The following is a 22,730-nucleotide window of genomic DNA, read 5'->3' as shown; positions in this document are numbered from 1 at the left end:
TGAAAGATTTAAATGTTTACTAATTTTATTAAATCTCCATCTCCAACTGACGGAAGGTTTTTAAAACGATTTTAATATTTTAAGCAAACTATTTTCTTATTTATCCTCGATGTTAAAAAAATATTTTACAGCCCAAACATAGATTAGAAAACAGTTAAGATCTCAAACTATCCTAAAGTTAACTTTTTAAAAGCGTTGAATATTATTTACTAAATCTCCGCTATTTAACGTGATGATTGTTTTTATTTCTGGCATTAGTTTATAACGTTTTTAGCCTTTAACTAAACGCGCTAAGGCATGGACAAAACGAGTATCGTACTTAAGACCTTGTGTTATGAAGTAAATAATTCTAACCACAACACCAAACCACAGGTACCACAATTTTACACACCTAGCCACTCAAAATTGTTGAATAAATAATATTTATAACAACAAACGACATATTCCTTATAATGTACTTTAATTATTTATTAGCTAATAAGCAATGTGAAGATAACTCAAAAGTATAAACTTTAAAAATATATCGTATGAAAAAAATGATGAATATAATATTGCAACAAGCTGTGGTAAAGCAATAGCAATGGAACTTGCAACTAATTATATAAAATTTGAATAAAATTATTTAAAATTACTGCAAATGTCAAAGTATTTTTAGTAATTGGATATATAATCTTATAATACACGAAATATGCACTTATATAGAAAAGCATGCGCAAAATAAATCGAATAGAATATGCTGATTCAATAAAATATGCTGATTACGATCGCCACGATAAGCCCGGGCCTCCAGATCCCTCCGGTAAGTTATCAGTTGTAGATTCTAAAGAAAAACGCATGTTGAAAGTGTTTTTTATTTTGAAGTATTATCAAGGTAAAACAGGTTGTTTTACAGGCTAGTTTAATTTTTTTTACTAAGGTTTAGACTCAAATATTTTCGAAATAACACAAATTTAGTAAGATAAATGCAATTTGAATTTTATATCAGTTTAATATATAATTTGACAAGCCTTAAAAAATAGTCTAATGCATAATAATTAATATACATATTTTCAAACTAATATTATTAAAACCATTACCTCCAAATATTAAGTCATCGTCATCAGTTATATCCTCCTCGGTAACCACTTCTAAAACACAATTTTTAATGTATTAGATTTAATAGAAAATCTTAATTATTAACAGTTTGAAGTTTGGTGATATAGCATGTTTAGAGTGAGCATTTAAATATTAAAAAAATTACCGAATACCACAACCACAACTGCAACAACCAAAGATTTTGAGTTACCTTTCTATTTAAATTTTACTTTATCTAAGCTTCTTGCACTTACCATGGTAACTTCCTTCTATGACCTTGGTGATACTTCGAACAAGGAGATCTTGGAGTGAAGCAATGCGTCTGTAATTCGTGACGCTTAACACATACAGATCAGTTGGTTCCGAGGCTATTTCCGTAAGTTCGTAAATTTGAGCCTCTCCAACACCGATAGCAAACATTGTAACACCTTATAAATAAAACAGGATTTCGGTATTAGAATTTCTAGTTTGTCTTAACATGATAAGAACAGCCTAACAAACGACCTAAACATAAAGTAGCATTAGCTGACTTGACCCAGTTTCAAGTTGCCTTTTGAAGTTAGAAATAATATTGTTTATGATTAACCAATATTTAGGCTGCTAATTAAGAGTTGGCCTAAGTGTTTATACAGTTTATAGTTCCTTATTCGAGGGGGTTCAGCATAAAAGCAGTGAAGATTGGACCTAGAACTTCGTATAGTAAAGTCAAGTGGTCTAACCGCTACACCGCGCTTCCTATACATTGAGTCGAAAACCAAAAAATCCAAGGTCATGTACTTTAATGAATTAGGAAATACTTACCAGATTCCTTGAGGTCATCAGCTGGTGGTTTGACATCATCTTGACTTCTTCCATCCGTGATAACTACAGCAATCTACATTAGAACAACATCGTTTATCCATTAACTTGAGAATAAAGATGTTAACAATTCAACTTTCCCCGACCTAGTTTTTGTTGCTTGTATTTATTTAAGATACGCTATAAATAGTTCCTTTTTATAATTTTTTCGTGTAATTTTATCCTTGATATAGAAAAGTCGATTTAACAGTCTAAACATAGTGTAATACTTTGATCCAGTCGTGAGTTAACTTTAAAAGTATCGAAATAATATTGATTATAAGTAATTAAGAATTAAACGGGCAATCGATCTTTGGCTTAGTAGGAGTTTATATTTTTTAAAGTCCCTTATTCGAGAGCAACAGCATATAATAACTAAATATCGAAACATAATACTAACAAATATTATAATATTAACGTCAAAGAAAATTTTGATATGAAATTATTGCCAATAAGATTAACAAAGATAATTTAAAAAAATTAAATCCCAGTTTTACCTTTTTTACACCAGGAGTAGCATCTTCGTAGTCACCGCTGAGGAATTGTAAAGCTCTTCCCGTTCTGGTTCCTCCACCAACCTTTTCCAATTCTCCAATGGCATCCAAAGCAACTTCTTTGTTAATGCACTGATCAAAGGTCAGTTGTTGTCTGCACACATGTTTAAAAATTACATTTGTCAAAAAATGTAAACAAGCACATAAATGTTTTAAAGTAAAATTTTAAATAAAAAGTATATATGTCTTTTAAAGAAAGTTGTTCGCATTTTTAATATTTATATTTATTTATGACCTATTATTAACTAAGAACCGTAAACCTAATTTTTATCTTTGTCCCACCTACGATTTATACCCGTTGTTTATCTGTATATGTATAATTTAAAGTAGGTAAAGCAAAAATACCTTGGCTCCTCGTTATATTGGATCATTGATACTTGGACTCCATCAACACCAACGTTTGGTATTTCTTCCACGACGTTCCTTAGAAATTCCTGAAGTAAAATAAAACCTTCATCGCTTATCGAGGAGCTGTCGTCCAATACGAAGGATAAGTAAGCCCGATTGTTGACACTGAGTAGAGTAGTGGTTGTAGGTGGTACTGTGGTTGAAACTACTACAAAATAAAGGCTACTAGTTAAGGTTTGGAATTGCTTACTAACCAGTTTATGTTTATATAATAAAGTTTAAATCAACATCTTTATTACAAAGGTAAATTAGAAAGCAACTTACCCTAAATAAACATCCAAGACACATAATATATGATAACAAAACAAATGTGCAAGCATATGTTACAGTATGAAAATGTGTTATTCTTGTATATGAATTCCGATGTAATTTGTTATAAAGAAATCTTTCGTTATGATGTATTTAGTTAACTAACACGCATGCCTTACGCTTTGACAAACATATTTAACCAAATAAACCTTTAACAAAACATGTAGTGATATCAACAACATGCTTTATTCAATGTCATTGACATACAAAACAAGATGATATGAGAGACGACGTTTTTAATTGACGTCATTCTAAAAATCGCCTTACAGTGACGTAACTAACGCTTTTTTCAAACGCAACAACAAGGTCAACTTACAGGGCGGGCTGCACCTTAATTGACATTCAATTTCCGTGTCGAAAATATTGCCGCCCGGGCAGTTGTTATAATAAATAAACACGCAATGCTGCACCGCCTTATTCCAGTAATATTTAGTCACTGGAGGCGTGGAAGGGTCCTCGTGACAGTTCCCTAAGGGGGGGAGTTCCCCGCATATGTCATCGTTGTCGCTAAAATTCGGCCTTTGAGGGGGATGATCTTTAATTTTTGATTATTTTAATCGTGCATTCGTGCAAGGTTTAAAAGTTTATATTTATGTAATGACATTTCGTTTGTTGTTATAGTATGGCGGATGAATATTTACGTTTGTCATTCGAATTCACCAGTTTTTCAGACGGTGTTGTAGGGTAGAATAGCATTAAATGAAAAAAAAATAAAACAAAATTTAATTGAAGGTTATGCTGTATTGTTTACATATACATATATATTACATACTTATATAGGAACGCTTATATTTCAAACGCAATAGTGTGTAAATAAATGTCAATTTAGGCGAGGAATTTAAAATGCCATATACACATATATAAATAGAATGAAAAATTAAATTCTCTTATTTAATTTGTTCGTTATGACGAAAAAGTGAAGTGTGATAAAATGTTAATAATCCAAAACGCGATCGAAAGCAGAAAGGTTTTTATTTCCTGGCATCGCCACGACCCGGAGATTCTAAAAATTAAAAAAAGAAACGGAAATGCCGGGAAGTTATCCTCCTTTTTAAACATGATAAAATACAATGGCCTTATGACGTCACAAGACGAACTAATTTTAAATGCCACGTGGCAAATAGGGCGGCAGACTTTTTGGCGCCAAACGCCGCTAACGTCGTTATTGCGACATTTTAAAGTCAAACAAAAAAGTTTGCTTTTTTACGGACGATTTAACGACTTTTTAAGCAAACCGCGTTTCGCAAATACCTTAACCAGATTATATGTCGCCATCCTCACATTTTAAAACTGTAAGTTCTAAAAGCATTCATTACTTATATCGGCATAACTAACAACTTTTGTTAAAACTAATTACACAAACCCTTTTAAATTGCAAAAAATTATACTTTAATAATATCAATTAAACGAAAGCATCTAAAATAAACCTCATATGATTATCACAACAAGATTGAAGGTATATAAATTCACACACAACTAGGTCATATCACCTTATTATATATTGTTAATTAGAACATTAGGAACTTAATTATATTTAATATGCTGATACAAAATAGAAAGCAATCTAATTGAGAAATCGGCGAAGAGGTTTTAGCAAAATAAAGCTTGTACAATATGCTGTATATATGCGCAAAGTATTTTAGTGTTTTTTTTAATTAGGTTAATTGTTAATTATATGTGCTGATCAGTTAAGGTTTCTTTGCATGATGACGTTTGAACCGACGAGAAACTAAACAGAATATCGTTTTCAGAATTTAAGAGTTTTTTTTTCCAATTTTCAATTTCTTAAAAATTTTCTTGTAATTTCAATTTTTATAATTTTTTTTTTTAATTTAAATTTTTTTTATTTTTATCATTTGCCTAATTTTTTCAACGCTGCAAAATGGCTGGTGCCATACTGACCACCCGACAAAGCAATTAGCCTCCAAATTTTTTTTTATTCAATATTCTTTTTTTTTCCAATTTTTTTTTTAAATTTGTAAAACAAATTCTTAATTTTTTGCCTAGTTGCTCGACCAGTGACGTCATCATAGCACCAAAACTTTAAATTCAAAAAAATTTACAAAAAAAACTCTTTAAACTTTTGAAATAAATTATAAATTTAAAAGCGTGTGCTGAAATTAGGATTAACATTTTCGTGTGAAATATAAAATGAATTTTTACTAACCAGTGGTTACTTCACTGCTTGAATCTTCACCTAAAAAATATAAAAAAATTGGTTATTAAAAATATCTTTAATAAAAAAAAATTAAAATATTATTATTTAATAGTTATTAGAATCAATAAAAGTTAAACAAGTTTTAAAATGGATTAAAAAAAAGTAGACTTTAAAGTTAACAGAAAATATTTTTTTCAAGCATAATTTCATATAAATAAATTAACATGCAATAGCTTCATGCAGATAAAAAGTAGTTTATCTATAACAACATGCAACAAATTAATAATATAAAATAACAAATTAATTACAATTCGCATAATACAAGAAAAAGGGCTTTAAAAATATTATTAAGAAAAGCAAATTAGAATGTATATTTCAACAACAGTATTAATAATAACTATAATTCGCTACAGCTTAAAAATAAGGGTAAGTTTAGAAGATAAATTAATAATGTATGTATTAATAAAGTGGAGTTTAATTGTAAGTACGTTAAACAAGACTAACAAAAGAAATGTTATACTTTATTAAAAGTTTATAATTTTGTATTTTCAAAATTTTAAGTTTTTCTACAAGTGGAAAAAATAAAACAACCAAGAGTTGAAATTACTTAAAATTAAATTAAATAAAAATATTTTTCTTTAATAGGAAACTAATTAGAAGTGAAACGACCACCTGTGGCGACAAAGAGCACCTTACCTCCAATAATATCAGAAATTCCAGTGCAAATATTTTCCACGATAGTTGAAATAGTATGCTGCAAGGCCGAGAAGTCTTCAACGCTGTAAATTGTATTCGCGTTGGTTGCAAAATCTTCTAGCTCAACAACGTTGACTTTGCTACCAACACCAGCGGCAATCATAAGGTTGAAGTTATTACGAGCCTCATCAATAGCTTGAGGGTTCCTTTGGTCGCTTGCATCTCCATCAGTCATCGTAATAAGAATCTTGTAAGAACTTGCTCGCATGTCAGGGTATACTTGCTGGTTAACAAATTCCAGAGCACCGTAAGTCTTGGTACCTGACCTCATCTGCTCAATACCGGTTACATCGTCACGTATTTCATTCGAGTTGTGTAAGACGTTCGCGTGTACTTCGATCTGACTGTTCTCAGAATACTGAATGACGTCAATATGGATGGGAATCTTACGTGCCTCGGGGTCGAAAGAGTCCACGGTTGTTAGAATCCATTCTTTGATCAGGTCGAACTCGTCGCGGGTAATTGAGTCGCTTCCGTCGACAAGGAACGCCAAATCGATTGGATATTCAGTGCATTCGGGGACTGGACCCTCTTTTATAACAACATACATATATGACATCACAAAACATTAATATGTATAAGAATCAGGCATTGTTTTATCACACACGCTTTGGCATGCAATAAAACAACATTCATTTTGAGAAAATCATTTGCAAATTCAGTGATGATCGTGTCTATTCACTTAGCGTGATAGAGCAATTCCTATACGCTTAATGGTTATCCACAATTTAAGATTTGGTTAACTAATTGAAGTGTGTCAAAAATGATATGTTTGCTAATTATTGAAAGCTTATTTTCCAATTAAATTATAATTTGTATATTTGTTCATAATAATACATTGTAGTTATTATGGTATGGCTTTGTTTGACAGAACAACTATTAGTGAAACAGCCATGCCAAAAAGCAAACCGCTCTTGGACAAGAAAAGACCTAAATAGTGTGGACCAAGTCGTACTTACCACATTCTGAAAAATATAAAAAAGAAAGGTTAAATTGGCATAAAGACTTTTAAGTGTAAATTCTTAATAAAAAATGTATTCTACTGCCGGTACCATTTTGCTGTATACCCATTTTTTGTATTTAAGTAGAAACATGATTTTTTTCGACAATATTGTATAACGAATTCAATTTACCTTCTGGCATTAGTTCCCTAATGATATCAGCGATGATTGGCCGGAGTTCCTCAAGATTGTAAATACCAGGTAATCCTCTGATGCCAGGTTCGCCCTACAATATAAAAAAAAAATATTTTTTATCCTAACTTAAAAGATTATAGGCTGCTGGTTTTGTTAATCAGTGGCTATGGGTTTGGTGACCATGCCATAACATATTTAAAATCTTTATGTAAACATTAATACTTTTGGCATGTTTTAAGTCATAAAATTGATTTTGTCATTTTTTCCCGTCGCATTGTTGTAATATTAATTGTATATCGTATTTATTATTTACTTTCATCAATGTGCGAAAAACCAAAATAAAAAAAAGCTACGCCATTAAATATCACTACTTGAAATCCGGGGGTCGATAATACCATCATTAGTAAGACGATAATTACAGTAAAGTTGTTGCTATGTCAAAGCCAGGGTTATTAATGTCCGCAGAGCAAGCAAAAAAACTAACCATATATTAAAGTCTATATTAAAGCATATATGATCAAACGACAACTTCTAATACTGCACTTATACTATAAGCCAAGTTACCGGATATGTTAGACATACAATGAATTATTTTATTGTTTGTTTTAAATCTGACTTACCCTCTTTCCTTCTCGCCCCCGTGGCCCCTCGGGCCCGTCTAAACCATCAGCACCATCGGCACCTCGTTCACCCTGTAGCGGTAATAAAAAAATATTATTTTAGGCATAAATATTAAACATTAATGATTGATTTTATAACATTAAATGTAAAAATAAAAAAGGTTCACAAAATTAAGGCAAAGTCTCGTTATAAATACCTTTGGTCCTTCTCGTCCCTGAATTCCTGGAACACCTGGCACCGCAGACGGTTCCCCCTTGTTACCAGCATGACCTCTAGGGCCCTGTTACAAAGGTCAGATCGAGAAAATGTTAAAACTGTTTTTCACATTACGTACACGTTAAGGTCCCGTAGGATGTACCATTTTACTTCCTTTCAGGCTTTTAAGATGAAAGGAAATCACTTTAAATAACTTGTTTAAATTTCGTAATCTCCCTAGCGGTTTATGACGTCATATTTGTAAATAACAACACTTACTCTCGGGCCCTCAGGTCCTTGCTCGCCAGGCAATCCAATCTGGCCATCGAAACCATTCTCTCCTTGTAGTCCAATTGGTCCCTGTGTGTATGTTACACAGAGTTAAACAAAATAGAATTAACTAACAAAGTAATAGTACAACATATACACTAAACAAAAGTTGTTCTAAAAATAAACCGGTGATGAGGATAGGACTTATAAATAAAATAACAACATTATCATTTTTGCTTAAATAAATTGCCTCTTAAAAACTGTTAAAGCTGACGAAAAACATAAAGAAACAATTAAAAATTTACCCTGTCTCCAGTGCTTCCTTTGTCACCTCTTGGACCTTGGATACCCCGTGGACCCTACAACAAAACATTAACAGTTTACATAGCATCAGAAAAACTGTGGCAGTTTATTTATTCTTTGTTAGAATATGGCAAAAAACGTAAAACAAATTAGTCTATGTTATGTTATTTTTCCAAATATGGCAAATGGTATATTATAACAAAGTAGCATATTATAAGAAAGGAGAATATTATTAAAAATAATGTTTTGATAATATGCGACAAAAATAATTAAACTTATATTTATTTCTTACCTCTGCTCCTTCTAAACCATCTAAACCGTTACCACCGAGAAGACCCTTTTAAAAAATAATAAATTTAAATAAATACATTAACAAAAAAAAGATTTAAATAATTAAATAATAAATTTAAAAATTTTGGCCATTTGCTATAAAAAAAATATCCTTTTAGGCATATAGCCTTTTAATATTTAAATTAGTTTAAAAATATACTTAGTATTTAAACTTGTAACATTTATTTACCGGTCTTCCAGCAGGTCCAAGTTTTCCACAAAGCCCTCTTCTTCCATCTCGTCCCTTTAAAATAAATGTTAAACCGGTAAACCAATATTGATCTAATAATATATATGCACCTAGCATTAAAAGATAAGCCTACAATGAATTAGTTGTTCCACATAAAAGATAGCATATACCATCATACATAAGCGCCGACTTCGTATAAATTTACGGGGGGCGGGGGATTTTTATGACGTCATTAGACAGCGTATAAATAAAAGGAATTATAGCGAAATAAAAAGCCTTGTGTGTAAATTAGAGATTAAAAAAGTATCAAGAATCTATGCGCGTCATTTTAAAAACAGATGTATAATACTCGCTAAGAAATATAGTTCTATTCGGCTGTTTTTACTAATTACTTTTTATTTTTTCAAAACTAAAAAAACAACAAAAAATTAAAAAAATGGTACATTTTATACTCAAAAAACACTTAAAACAAACAAAAACACATTAACGATAAGCAGGTTTGCTTCATGCAAACGCGTTTTTTCGAATGTCATTTTTTGAAATAAATTCATTTATTAGTTCAGTTTTGTTTAATTTGTCCACAATTTCTTTATGTGAAGATAAAACACATGCATGATTAAGACGTTTTTGCGTCATTGTTGTTCGTAGATAGGTTTTCACTCTACGCAAAGTACTAAACGAACGTTCAGCTTCACATGATGTGCAGGGCAAAGTTAAATAAAGTTTTAAAATAGTGGCAATGTTTGGAAAAAATGCTTGAAGAGAGTCAGTATCACGAAACAACTTTGTTAAATTATCAGGTGTAACCACATCGTCCAAACCTTTGTGTATTTTGTAAGATTTAAATTGGGTAATTTCCGTAGCAAGGGCGTCATATTGTAAATCAGGAAATCCTTTTTCCACTTCTTCTTTAGAAATTTGTAAGTTGCCCGACAGTAGATTTTCCATAGTTTCTACTGTTTGTAAACTGTCGGCTTCGTACCGAGTTAAAAGGGAAGAAGAAGCGCAAGTTAAAATGTCTACATATATTTTTTTGTAATAGTCTTCAACAGTGGTTGTATCATTGGAAGATCGGCAGCGACTTATTCTAATAGAAGGTAGATTTATTTTTAAACACACTGCAGCTTCTTTGACACTATTAAAAAACTCACTTGCGTTTACGATAGAACCAGCGTCGGCAGATATAACATCAATCAAATTCCCCAGTAACGACTTGCATTTTCCAATCGAAATACCCTTTTTTGTATAACGACATGTACAGGATTAAAAGAAATTAGTAAACGTTGGAATAAACGAATCATAAAATATGTAGAAAAAGTTTCTAACAACGATAGTAGTGACCTGGCCTTATTTTTTGTCAATATATCAGCGTCGTTGGTTTTTGACACTTCATGCAGCCAATCAAGTATTCCTTCATAATTTTGCAAGAAGGCATTAACAGCAGGAAGGCGCAAAACCCAACGAGTTGGGCAAAGGGGTCGCAGTGTTAAAGTATGCTCTTCGTTACCCAACACAAATTCCTCAAACATTGCAAGTCGTTTGGGCGAGCCTTTAATAAATTTTACAGTGGCATTTAAGGCATTTAATGCGTTCATGCCATCATGACTTGCGTTAAAAGCATCTTGCACTACCAAGTTAAGTTGGTGACCTGCGCAATAAACATAGGAAGCCAGTGGGTTTTCCTCCTTAAACAAGGCCTGCAAACCCCGCAAATGGCCTCTCATATTAGCTGCGCCGTCATAGGCTTGTCCTCTACAATCACGAATATCAATCCCCAACGAGAGCAATGCGGACTTAATTACAATAAACAATGATTTTGCATTGGTCTTAACGACACAGTGCATTCCTAAAAAATCTTCGTAGATGTTGTAGGACGAATCCACATAGCGAACACAAATAGAAAGTTGTTCTTTGCACGACAAATCGGTCGTTTCATCAGCAATCAGGCTAAAGAATTTTGCATTTTTAACCCTTTGCACTATCACACGCAATACTTTATGGGCGCACATTTCCAAAATTTCATTTTGTATGTCGTGGCTCATCCATTTATACCTATAATGTCTATCAAGCCAGGTTTTGACATGCGAACTGTGGCCTTTTAAAACATTCATAAAAACTTGAAGATTTGAACTTTCATCTGTGTGGCCTCTTAATGCTTGTCCTTGGCGTGCTAAATTTAAAATAACATCGAAAATTGCATCAAGCGCCTTTCTATTTTCTGCATTAGTTTTGTTTGTGATTAAACGCATTTTGCCAATTAAATCAGTGCCGCTTTTTCCTGAGTTAAATATTTTTGAAGTGTGACAATCTTTGTGGTATGTACTAGTAGCATGTTTGTCAAATGCATATTTTCCCTTTTTCCAGTTTCTGTACCCGGTAATCCATATGCCACCCTTAGCCTGAAGTATTCGCTTCGTATTTTGAGATACCTTCCCAGTTTGAAATGCCCACGTACATATTTCGCATTTTGCTACATCCAGAAGCTCGTCGTATAAAATCCAAGGATGATCTTTTTTCCAACTACTTTGAAATTTTCTATGATCAACACTTTTACCGAGGTTTGATGAAGTCGAAGGTGCAGTACTACCAGTTTCTTCTATTAAATCTTGCGACTCGTCTATTTGTATTTCTGAATCTACTACATTTTGTTTCAATTTTTTTGGCAAAGGTGTAAAAAAAGAATCAATACGCTTGCTAGATTGTTTTTTAGACATGCTTTCTTTGCATAATACTGGTATAAAATGACTAAGTTTTATATTAAATTTTAAAAGTGGACAATTGCGTTTGGTCATTATATTCAGAAACCCCGCTGCTCGGCTTGGCTTCTCACGCTGTGCATAATTACGCATTTCCATTAATCTTTCGATATTTTAAATGGCATTTATAAGTTACGCACGAATTTTTAAAAACAATAATAAACAACGGGAATTAATATATTAACGCTTTTTGGTAGTTTAAATTACGTATTTTCCGTTTTTAGTCAGGGAAAGCCCCTTTAGCCTAAAAAACATGGGGGGCGGTGCCCCTCTGCCCCCCTAGAAGTCGGCGCCCCTGCCATCATACTCTCTATAAGTTTAACGTAATTTAATTCAAAACTAATATTATTAGATAACATTTTAAGGTAATAGTCCTTTTTTTTAATTATACCTAAACTTTAAAAAATTAATTTTAAACCGTTTTTTTTAGTAAGGTTTTATTTTTAACACTTAATTTATGCTTATATTAATACTAAGACTAATAACAATTTTTAAACCTAATATTATATATATTAAAACAGTTAAACTTTATTTCTCCATTTTTCTAGCCTATTTAAGAATTATTTATTATACTTCACAATTTTTAATCTGTTAAACAAGACACAAAGTTTTTTTTTTAAATAAGAGTTTTAACTTACTTTGCCGCCAAGCATTCCTTTCAAGCCATCAATTCCATCTCTTCCTCGTTCTCCACGAATACCTTTATCTCCCTAAACATTAAGGATATAATAAGTGATTAAGTTGTAAGTGATAACGATTAAAAACAGGTGCAATTTCATTAAAGAGTGCCGTGTTAGAGAACTTATATTTCTATTTAAAATTAAAAGTGTGTTAATTTAAAAGTTAACTTGTATAAATAATAAGGCAAATAAACTTAAATTAATGTATTTTTTTGAGGTTATGTAAAGTTTGTATTGATTAAAGTTAACTTATATTTACCCTTATTCCTAAGCCTTTTTCTCCTCGGCCCCCTTTTTCGCCTCTCTCGCCCTAAATTAAAAATCAATTAGTTCTAGACAAAAAATAAAAAAATTAATAAAATTATGTTAAAATAGATACTTGATTAAAATAACAGTTGCAACTATTTTGGTACACAATAATTTGTGTTTTTTTATTTAGGAAAAATGAATATTTTACCCTTTCTCCGATAAGACCTCTTAAACCTCTTTCACCCTAAAAATATAAATAAATATATATTTTTAGTAAAAGTAGTTGAATAAATAATTATAATACAAAACAATGTTCTTTAGATAAAATAAAATTAATTTAAAGTCTTATTTTCTATTCCAAGTACACACATTTTGGTTTTAATGATTCTAATAATTTTATACAAAAAAAGAGTATTTTACACACAATTAAAAATTTCTCAAAAGGTAAACATGAGAAGAATTTAATTTACCGTTATTCCAATTTCTCCACGAATACCTTTAAGACCTCGTTCACCAATAATACCCTAAATAAATTAAACATCTTTAGTAAAAAAACGAAATACTATTAACGGGTTTAAATATAATTTCATAACCTAAATAACATTAAAAAAGTTAATTTAAAATAGTTTTTTTCTTATAGTTTATTAGTGTATTTTAATATAAATAAAACTTATGTTAAAGTTGGTATAATTTTTATTAATTAGTTTTAATCATTTTTTTTAATTTTTTTTTAAACCTTTAATCCAATCTCTCCTTTAAAACCCCTTTCTCCTAATTCACCTTTGAACCCTCTGTCACCCCGACGTCCATCAGTACCCTAAAAACAAGAGTAATAATTTAAAACTAACCCAACCTGCCATTAAGTTAATTGTATACTAATAACAAACGTAAAGGTACCTTGAAAGCAATGGGTTTATTCCTGTTTTATTTAATAAAAGGTAACTAATTTCTGGTATATATATTTAAAGACATTTAACTGGCACCTAAATTATTTAAAGTAACATGTGCTTAGCCTATTTTGCATAAGACCGTATTAAAGTTTAGTGACATATAGATTTAAAACTATTTTATGTTTAAAATGTTTTATTATTTCCCTTTATTTTACCAGTTTTTTTCACGGTTATGCACATGATAAAGTTAGGCTGTCTTAAATTAAGTAACATCTTGTGTTAGGCATCACCTAAAGTGGCTCTAATTTTAAATCGATTTTCTTGATGCCTAATTTTAAATTAACTTTATTTAAATTAAATTAAATCAGACACGTTGTTCCTAAAGATAAATATCAGCCAGCTGTTTGGTTTTATCGAGCGATCATTTTATAATGTTTGTGTTATAAAAATGTCTACTTACATTTCTTCCATCACGTCCATGTCGACCGTCAATACCCTAAAAAATAAAAAATATATATTAATAAAAAAAAAAAAAAAATTATAAAAAAAAAAAATTATAAAAAAATAGTTAAACCTTTCTAAAAAAAATGGAATTTAACTATTAATTTTAAATACATTTAATTGACATAAACTATAACGAAATGTTATAAAACATTTGATTCACATAAACTATAAGGCATTTTTATAAAACAACCGTATGCTACTAGTCAAGAATTTACAAAACAAATTAACTCTATGCTAAAGTTCAAGAGAATTGCTGTAAAATAAATTATTTGCAAACAATTTATCTTAGTTTTAAACCTTTAATCAATTTCTACTAACCAAATATTTAAAAAAACAACGTTATATAAACCTAGTACTTCAAAAGCAGTAATTTTATTAACAAATATTAGCTCAGTTGTAAATAATAAATATTTACAAAGGTTAGATTACGCAAAACCACCCACACACTGTCGTCAATCGGCATGTAGTAACAGCGGTAAATTAATTTAAAACACAGGTTTTGTATAACGTAAAAAATGTTGTTTTTAAAATAACAAGAGTATGCGAACTGAGAGGTTATGCTTTAATTGAAATAAGTATAAATTTTACTTTAAGAAAAAGGGTAATAAGATTTTAACTTACAAAAATCCCTCTTCTGCCAGGTGGGCCAACTTCTCCCTAAAAATCATTTTTGAATTTATTTTTAGGCTTATTAAATTCATAACTGTATGGTAACAATACGCATAATTAAGTCAATACAATCATTACTGAACAAAAATTGATTTCATTTTAAGTTATACAATTATTAAAATCGTTTGTATACCTTTTCTCCAGCGTCGCCCTGAAAATAAAATAAAAAAATTGTTAATAAAATGTAAAAATATATCAATAACAAAATATTGACTACAAAAAACACCAAAATACGTAAAAAATAATAAAATATCTAAAGGCATTGCTTAATTAAATGCTTTATTTAAGGCTAAAAATATAGGTTACCATAAATATCTACATCTCGAAATTTTAAAATCAATTTTACCTTATCACCACGAAGTCCATCAATTCCATCAATACCAGACTCACCTCTATCTCCTTTATCTCCCTAAATTAATATTTACTTTATTTTGCTGTTGATGTAATTACTTGAGTTATTGAAAGATCGATTATAGGGTATACAGTGATAGCATTGTAAGCCCCAAAAAATTTGTAATCTTAGAAAAACATGGCTTTAAATTTAACTTTGTTTAGGGAGTACCCATAATAAAAATGTGTTTACATATAATCGTATTGTTTGTTATATATTGGCAATTGCGGTTTGTCTGTTTAATGTTAAAGATTAAACTATTTCCGTGTGGTTAGCACGATTTAAATCCGTGCACAATAAAAAAACATCATTCAAAGACATTAAAAAAAGGCAAAAAAAAAATTCTGTATTAAGATATACAGAAAGAAATTACGTTTTAGTTAACCTATACCAAAGAAATTTAGACATGATTTGCATATAATTGAGCTCTAAAAATAGATGCTGTTAAAACATTTATAAATAAACCAAATTTAATTAAAATTAAACTCACTCTGATTGATATACCGTCATCTCCTTTCACTCCCTTGGGTCCGATCGGTAACTAGACAAAACATAAAAGAAATTGCTTACAAAACTTAATAAAATCACTATTTTGTTACAAGTCATTAGGCAATTGGCAACATGGTGTTCAATAAATTATTTTAAAAGGTTAAATATAAGTAATTTTTGTGTTTAAAATTTTAGCAAGAGCATTAGATTGTGTACACTATAAGTCATATTAAAAAAATACAAAATCAATATTTATGTTTAAAATAAATAGAATAAATATAACAGCGTAGGTCAATACAATTATACACTTATTTATTTTGAACAAATAACTCACCTCACATGAACAAGTACAGTTATTGCAAGATCTTGAAGCAGTAATGGCTTGAGGCCCGTAGCACTATACAAAAATAAAGTTAAACCAATGTATTTGTGGAATTTTTTTGGATTAAAGCTTTGTGTATTCAAATCTTGTCAATTAAGTTTATATAGAACACTATTGTATGTTAAAAAAAGGTTATAAATCTATAAAAATAATAAAAAGTGTTGTTATAAGAAATATGCTTTATTCAAAATTATATGATTTTTTTAAATTTTTTTGTATTAAAATGTTAAATTTTTAATAAAAGTCAAATTCTGAGAATTTCAAGATTTCAACTTTAATGGATTTTCATTACTCAGGATTGCTGCAAAACAGGCGTCTTACCTCCTAGAAAACAAACATAATAAAATTTAATATTAACAAACCTTAAATTTTGCTAATATAAAACAGTTTTTTAAATATTAACATTTAGCAGCAAACAGTAAAGTTTTAATATCATTTCACTTATTTGCAAGAGTATATATTTAGTTTTATTTATAAAACAATCCAAATTTTTACAAAAGTAGAAACTTTAATTTCAATTTAAAATTTGAAGCACTTACTTCTAGTTCCTTGACAAGATTAGCAACGGTGTCACGTGATCCCATCTCCTGGAAGCTTCGGTCAAACTTTCCCACCTTGGCGAGTTTGTTCATAATGATTGTATCAGGACATAGACCTTCAACCCAAACATCAGATTGTTGTCCACTTAAAACAGAATTAAAACATTAAAAAAAATTGGGTTTGTATATTAGAACAGTAGCAACACTTATTTGTTAAGTAAGGTTTGTACAACTTAGCAATTATATTACGTTTTACCCAAAAAAATTAATTTTGTTAATTTCCATTATTGCATTGTTTGTGCTGTACTACTTGTTAAATTAAGACTTAGTAAAGTTAAGTAGTATTCGTTGAGCATTCAATTTTAGCAATATTTAAAAGGTATATACATGTATGAAACAACGACTTATATGCTATAAAAAAATCATAATACTGAGAAAATCCACCTGTACCTACATAGCATTAAATTTAGATATAATAAAGTGACGACTTATAACTCCACAAAAAGTGGTTTTGAATATTTATAGATCTTAACAAAACCATAAAAAATGTGTCAGACACACCTAAAGAATTGTTAAAGTCTAGACAAAACCTTTTAATTTTATTTTACAACCACAAAAGTTTCAGGAAATTCTTACTAAGAATTTTAGGCACAATAGATAGTAACTTATTTGTCCTATTTAAAAAATGTGTTTTTATTTTGTTAAAAAGTGTGAACTGAAATTTTGTACATGTTGTTTCTTTCACTTAGGTTTAATAATTACCAAGACTTGTAAAGTTTATGACCCCTATATTGGCCTGTAAGCCCATACTTTGTGTTCCTATTTTTAAGAAAGAGTAAGTTAACATAACGTGTATGGGACATTCTTAACGCCTGATTAAGGGCAACTAGCAAGGCAAAGGCCCAACGTAAACTATGAACGTTTAGGATAATGCAATTGTGCCTTTTATTGAAACATTTGTAAAGTGCTATTTTTTATCATTTTTTAAAGGTTTTGCTAAATGGCGTGTGTAAACGCTGGGCACAAAAATTTGGCATTAGTGCGGCTTAACCCCTTGTTACCTTTCAGACCGTTGCCCTATGTCGTGGCCGGTATATATAACACAATCCTAAGCCATGACCCTTAACCTTACAGCAAATAGTGTGGCATAGGTGATGCTCGAAACCGAGACCTTTCGGCTCGTAGTCCGACGTCATGACCTGTTCACCACAATATCGGACCGTAGCCCTTATAAAGCACACATACAAATCTTAGTAAACTTACTGGCATTCTCTTGTGACCGAAACGGGCAAAACAGTGACATCAGCATCTCGTAGAGCTTCTATAGAACTTTCAATATCGTCCATGGAAACACTTGGATGGCTCTTTCCGTTTGTAATTAGAATAACAACCTAGACAGACAAACACCAGACGTTACTACGTATTATGTCAGTTTACTCCTTCTCTTATCAAGTGTTAAGTACTGTCGGTTTTGTATTGAATGGCAGTTAAAAGACAAACTCATCATGTATAGTTTAAATTTATCTTAAACAACACAAAGTCAATGTTAAGTAAACAAAAAACAAATCATAGTTAATGTATTACTACAAAAGTAAACTCGATATAAATATTTAAAGCTAATATTGAGTTATTAAACTCTTAGTGATATTTCAATTAAGTTAAGACCGTTCTGGCACCATAATTTAGTTACACAATTATTCAAACAACATTTATTAAAGGAGTCAGAATACTTACTCTGCGTGGTTTAGAATTAAGCGATTCCAATACACTGGGTGGCCTTGGTTCAGCAATCATGTGGCTAACAGTTGCATTCAAAGCTAAAAAATACAATTTTTTTATATTTATTCATCCTCGAAGTCAACCTCACGACCCAATAAAGAGTAAAATAAGTTACCCCGACCCAGTTTAAAGTTGTATTTGGCAGTTTTGGATAAGAAATTGGGAATATAATTTCAAGACTGTAGAAAGATTGCAAACTTCTTTAAAATAGGAAAATAATTTTAAGATAGCGTTACTTTTTTATTTAACTTCAAACGTTAACATCAAACTCTTCATTTTGGGTGGTTGTATTTTTATTTAGATTTCCACAGTTGAACTTCAATAGTTAAAAGGAAGGAATCGTTTTAATATTGAAGTTAAACGATAAATAAACAGATTTTCCTAAAAGCCACAAGCTTTCAAAATATTTTGGGAAATTTTCATATTAAATTGATTTCGACATAACAATATTTTGCAAATTGTCAAATTAAACGAAGTGTTACGGTCAAATAACATCACGAAGAATACCAATTGTTTAAGTACGTGACTAGAGCGCAGTCTAAACTTAAATGTTACATAGCGTAGAATAAGCTAAGTTAAAAACGCCTACAGTTTACGATGCGGGCGTTATGTTGTTTATTTTTACAAATCAAACATTGAAAAGGTGGTGATGAAGTGTCGTCCTTTTATTGTATAATACCTGATATTTAGCAAATTTATTAAAAATATAAAGAAAACCAAAACCATCCCCTTTGCCCTAAATAATTTTCGGATTCGTTTCGGTGATTTAGCTGAAATATTTCTATAAATTAGTGGTTTTAAAAATTGCCTAATGCCTTGCAATACACAATTATTTCTGCATGTTTGCAGGCAATTCTTTTACTCTTAAATTTGTATTTTTACCTTTGTTTAGAAATGATCCTTCTCCCAGGAAATGCAAATTGTCGACTTCGTGCAATATTGCCTTGCTGTAGGTTGTATCAAGAGGAGGGGTGGTATAATCGTTAAACGAATTTAGTTCCAGCGGAAACAAAATATCGCTGCTGAACTAGAATTATAAAAATTAAAAAATTAAAATATAAAGCTTGTGTTAAATGTGGTGCCAATATTTTAAAATGTAAATCATGTTTTGGAATAAAAACTCTGTGAAAAATTAGCTTTAATTAAATTTTATTTTGTGAACTAATTTTTGATACTGTGCAAGTATCCAACTTAATTACATTATTCTATTATCTTAAGTTTCTGTGCCTTACACTAATTAAGTTAAGTGTGCTCTTAATATATAAGTGTATCGCTTTGAATAAATAAAGGGCTTTTAGAGGTTCGCTGTAAAATTTTTGTAAAAGTGTAATATTATGCTACATGAAAAAATAAAAACTATATTATTATATTTTCTCACTACAAATGTCATAAAATTTTATGAGATGTGCACAAAAAACACAAAAAATTAGGCGAGGTCGTAGTATTCATTAAAACATGTGCAAAAATAAACTAAAGAAGACCATAAAAATAATAGATTTAAAGTAGTTTTTAAGCGCATCTTTTATTACACTTATTAATTTTATTTAACACGTTTTACATTGAACTTTAACAAAAATAGTATTTAAAAAAAAATTTAAAAATTAAAATCAATAAATTACCTGCATAAGTCCCATTCTTGTTGCATCACTCCCATAAGGAATCGACTTTGCTCGCCCGATTTGTTTGGTAAGTTTCCTCAAGAATCTCATCATTCTTGTGTGGTGGTCGCGAAAGCAGGCACTGCTATCCACAGCAACGATTAAGTCATTCGCACATTTTGATTCCAATGCTCCCGCTAAAAAATATTAATATTTTTTTTTCCATTTATATGATTTTGTGATTGAAAATGTAAGGTGTTGTACATGATATTGGACTGCGGGCCGAAGTGTTTTCGGTTCGAGCCTCACCAATGTCTACTGGCGTTTACGTATATCTTTAACAAGCTTTACCAATGCATTATTTTCTAAACAAAATATAAAACTTAATAACTTAAAGGTGACACAGAGAAAAAAACACAAAAAAAATGTAATAATAAACTAAAGTTTTAAACGTGTTGAACACTTGAAGAAAAGTTATTTTTATTAAAATTTGGTACACCATAAATCAGGCCTATGTAGAAATATTAAACAAACACAAGTTTTAGTTTAAAGCAAATATGGGATAACCTGGTTTATAGCTTAAATTATGCTAAAGATCACGGGAAATAAATATGTATAGGCGGTAAATCACAACACGGAAACGAATACTTTATAAAAAAAAACTGCCCTACCAATATAAAAAAAAAGTAAAATAAAAATAGCAACTACCATATTAAGTCTTGAAAAAGCAATTTAAAAGTCGGGAAATATCTAAAAGTTCAAAAACACAAATTTCCAATCGGAAAATACCTAAATGTTCAACAACACAAATTTCCAATCGGGAAAAATCTAAATGTTCAACAACACAAATTTGTCCTTGAAACTTACGTCATAAGACACTTTTGCGCAAGAAATAAAGACCAATTATCCTCATTTAAAACTGTTACAAAATCGAAATATGTTTTTACATAGGCTTTTATTTATTTTCGCAGGCTTTTGAAAATTAGTTTCGCATTGGTATATACGCTCTCCGGGACACCAATTATATTCATAGCGAAGTGTAATACTAAGTGAAAAACCACTTACGTGGAGGGGTAGGTTCGCAGCATTCACAGCTACACTCTCCTACCATGGTGTCGGGGGGGATTGGTTCCACATCAAAAAGGGCGTCGTCGGCCTGGAATTCGGAGAATCGAGGACGATGCAACATGCTCGTTTTCATCTTATGTTTTCGACCGATGACCGAGTCGCCGCTAATTGTAACCAGGAACACCAGGACTCCTATTATCAACGCGTTCATCTTTATTTTAACAAAATTGCCTAGTAAAAATGAAGTACTAGTGGGAAAGAAAATATAATTTGTTAATTTTCGTTAAAAATTCGGCGCCAAATTTAGCCAAAACCGAATGTCGAAATCTGTTAATAATTTTAAACATTTAACTCTTCAAAATCTGAATTTTTAGTCCAATCACAAAACTTAAATAAAATCTTATTTTCAATAAATAAAATTTTACTTTTTAATAAATTCAACCTTGGGCTTTTACTTTTCTTTTCTTTATCAGTTTACTTTACCGTTTCCTAAGCTTGCAAAATTAAATATAAACATCAGTTGCTTATTCAAAAGCGATTATAGCGGAATTATATTATATAAACACTGGATTGCTTATTTTGCGCGATTATAACACGAAGTGAAAAACCAAATCTTTTCTAATACGTGTAAAAATACACAAAGGCTAAGTCGTTTTAAACCCAGTCTTATAAACGCGGATTTAGGCACAGATAATATCAGCGTAGTTGATTTCAGTTTGCGGTGTGTGAAAAAAAATAGTTTAAGTAAACGAAGTCCCAAAAGCTACTGAATTCTTCCCTTGACAATCTTCAATTACAACCAAAAAGCCTTTGACATTTCGAGAAATTATTAAAGTATTAAAATCGAGCGATAACTGTTTTTGAATACCAAAAATCTCACACTTAAATCTAGTGGGTTGATCAGATTACATACGCACAAACAGGCGCTTATTTTGCAAATATAATATGACAATATTATCGATAAATGATCGCCCTATCGTACTATCGACCGGCAAACACAACCAAGCGTTATATTTACATACCGGTACCTTTGAAGTTTTAAACATTACGGGATAGGGTTACAACTAAATTACATACCCTGTCCGATTTTAAAATTTGTAGCAAAAAAAAATCTTTTATTAAAGCATAATAATAACAACGCACTTATACCTTCAGACTCTACAGGTGCATTTAAGGTATTGTTAACAAATCGTAACCTCCTGTCTCTAGTTGTACCTCGGCCTGTTTAGCAAGTTAATAAGCAAGGCTCTGTTATATAGAACTTCCGATATACGCTTCATTTCACTTAAACAACACCAGAATTTTCGGTTAAAAAAAGCTTTTAAAATGACCCAAAAAAAGGTTTACTTGAATATTGTTTTGCAATTTTAGGGTAGCGAGAACTTAAAACAAGGGAGTAGGAACTGAAAGGTTTTATGGAATATTCACGGAATATTGAACAAACCGCAAAGTTATTCTGGATATTTATTTTACGGGTCGTTATAGGTTAAAAGTTTGAATTCACTTTTCAAGTGCTCAATTTTGAAAAATTTCTCTTAAAATCCACCTACGCGAAAGTTTGCAAATTGCCGAATAACCAAATAATAACAAGCCTC

At 30.5% G+C, this 22,730-nt stretch overlaps 2 protein-coding genes across 2 annotated transcripts; both read right to left on the bottom strand.

Moving 5' to 3' along the window:
• Window positions 1-453: 453 nt before the first annotated feature.
• Window positions 454-21,379, bottom strand: LOC145753250 (uncharacterized). Its single transcript, XM_082569653.1, has 34 exons — window positions 21,133-21,379; window positions 20,089-20,264; window positions 19,352-19,496; window positions 18,425-18,507; window positions 17,954-18,081; window positions 16,690-16,835; window positions 16,104-16,168; window positions 15,771-15,821; window positions 15,236-15,298; window positions 15,023-15,040; window positions 14,842-14,877; window positions 14,177-14,212; window positions 13,563-13,643; window positions 13,297-13,350; window positions 13,035-13,070; window positions 12,837-12,887; window positions 12,536-12,607; window positions 9,142-9,195; window positions 8,914-8,958; window positions 8,624-8,677; window positions 8,328-8,408; window positions 8,050-8,133; window positions 7,853-7,924; window positions 7,230-7,323; window positions 7,056-7,061; window positions 6,037-6,627; window positions 5,350-5,379; window positions 3,499-3,717; window positions 2,811-3,021; window positions 2,409-2,559; window positions 1,876-1,948; window positions 1,329-1,502; window positions 1,077-1,127; window positions 454-820 (listed from the first exon to the last, which is right to left on the bottom strand). The coding sequence occupies exons 1-34, from the start codon at window positions 21,344-21,346 to the stop codon at window positions 759-761; spliced, it is 3,507 nt and encodes a 1,168-aa protein (XP_082425779.1). The 5' UTR covers window positions 21,347-21,379; the 3' UTR covers window positions 454-758.
• Window positions 9,646-11,855, bottom strand: LOC145763618 (zinc finger MYM-type protein 1-like). Its single transcript, XM_082575104.1, has 2 exons — window positions 10,530-11,855; window positions 9,646-10,377 (listed from the first exon to the last, which is right to left on the bottom strand). The coding sequence occupies exons 1-2, from the start codon at window positions 11,853-11,855 to the stop codon at window positions 9,646-9,648; spliced, it is 2,058 nt and encodes a 685-aa protein (XP_082431230.1).
• Window positions 21,380-22,730: the final 1,351 nt, after the last annotated feature.

The sequence above is a fragment of the Corella eumyota genome, chromosome 1 (assembly GCF_963082875.1).
Source record: "Corella eumyota chromosome 1, kaCorEumy4.1, whole genome shotgun sequence".
Lineage (NCBI taxonomy): Eukaryota > Metazoa > Chordata > Ascidiacea > Phlebobranchia > Corellidae > Corella > Corella eumyota.
The sequence above is the reverse complement of the archived record's forward strand: the minus strand, read 5'-3'. Positions and strand labels throughout refer to the sequence as shown.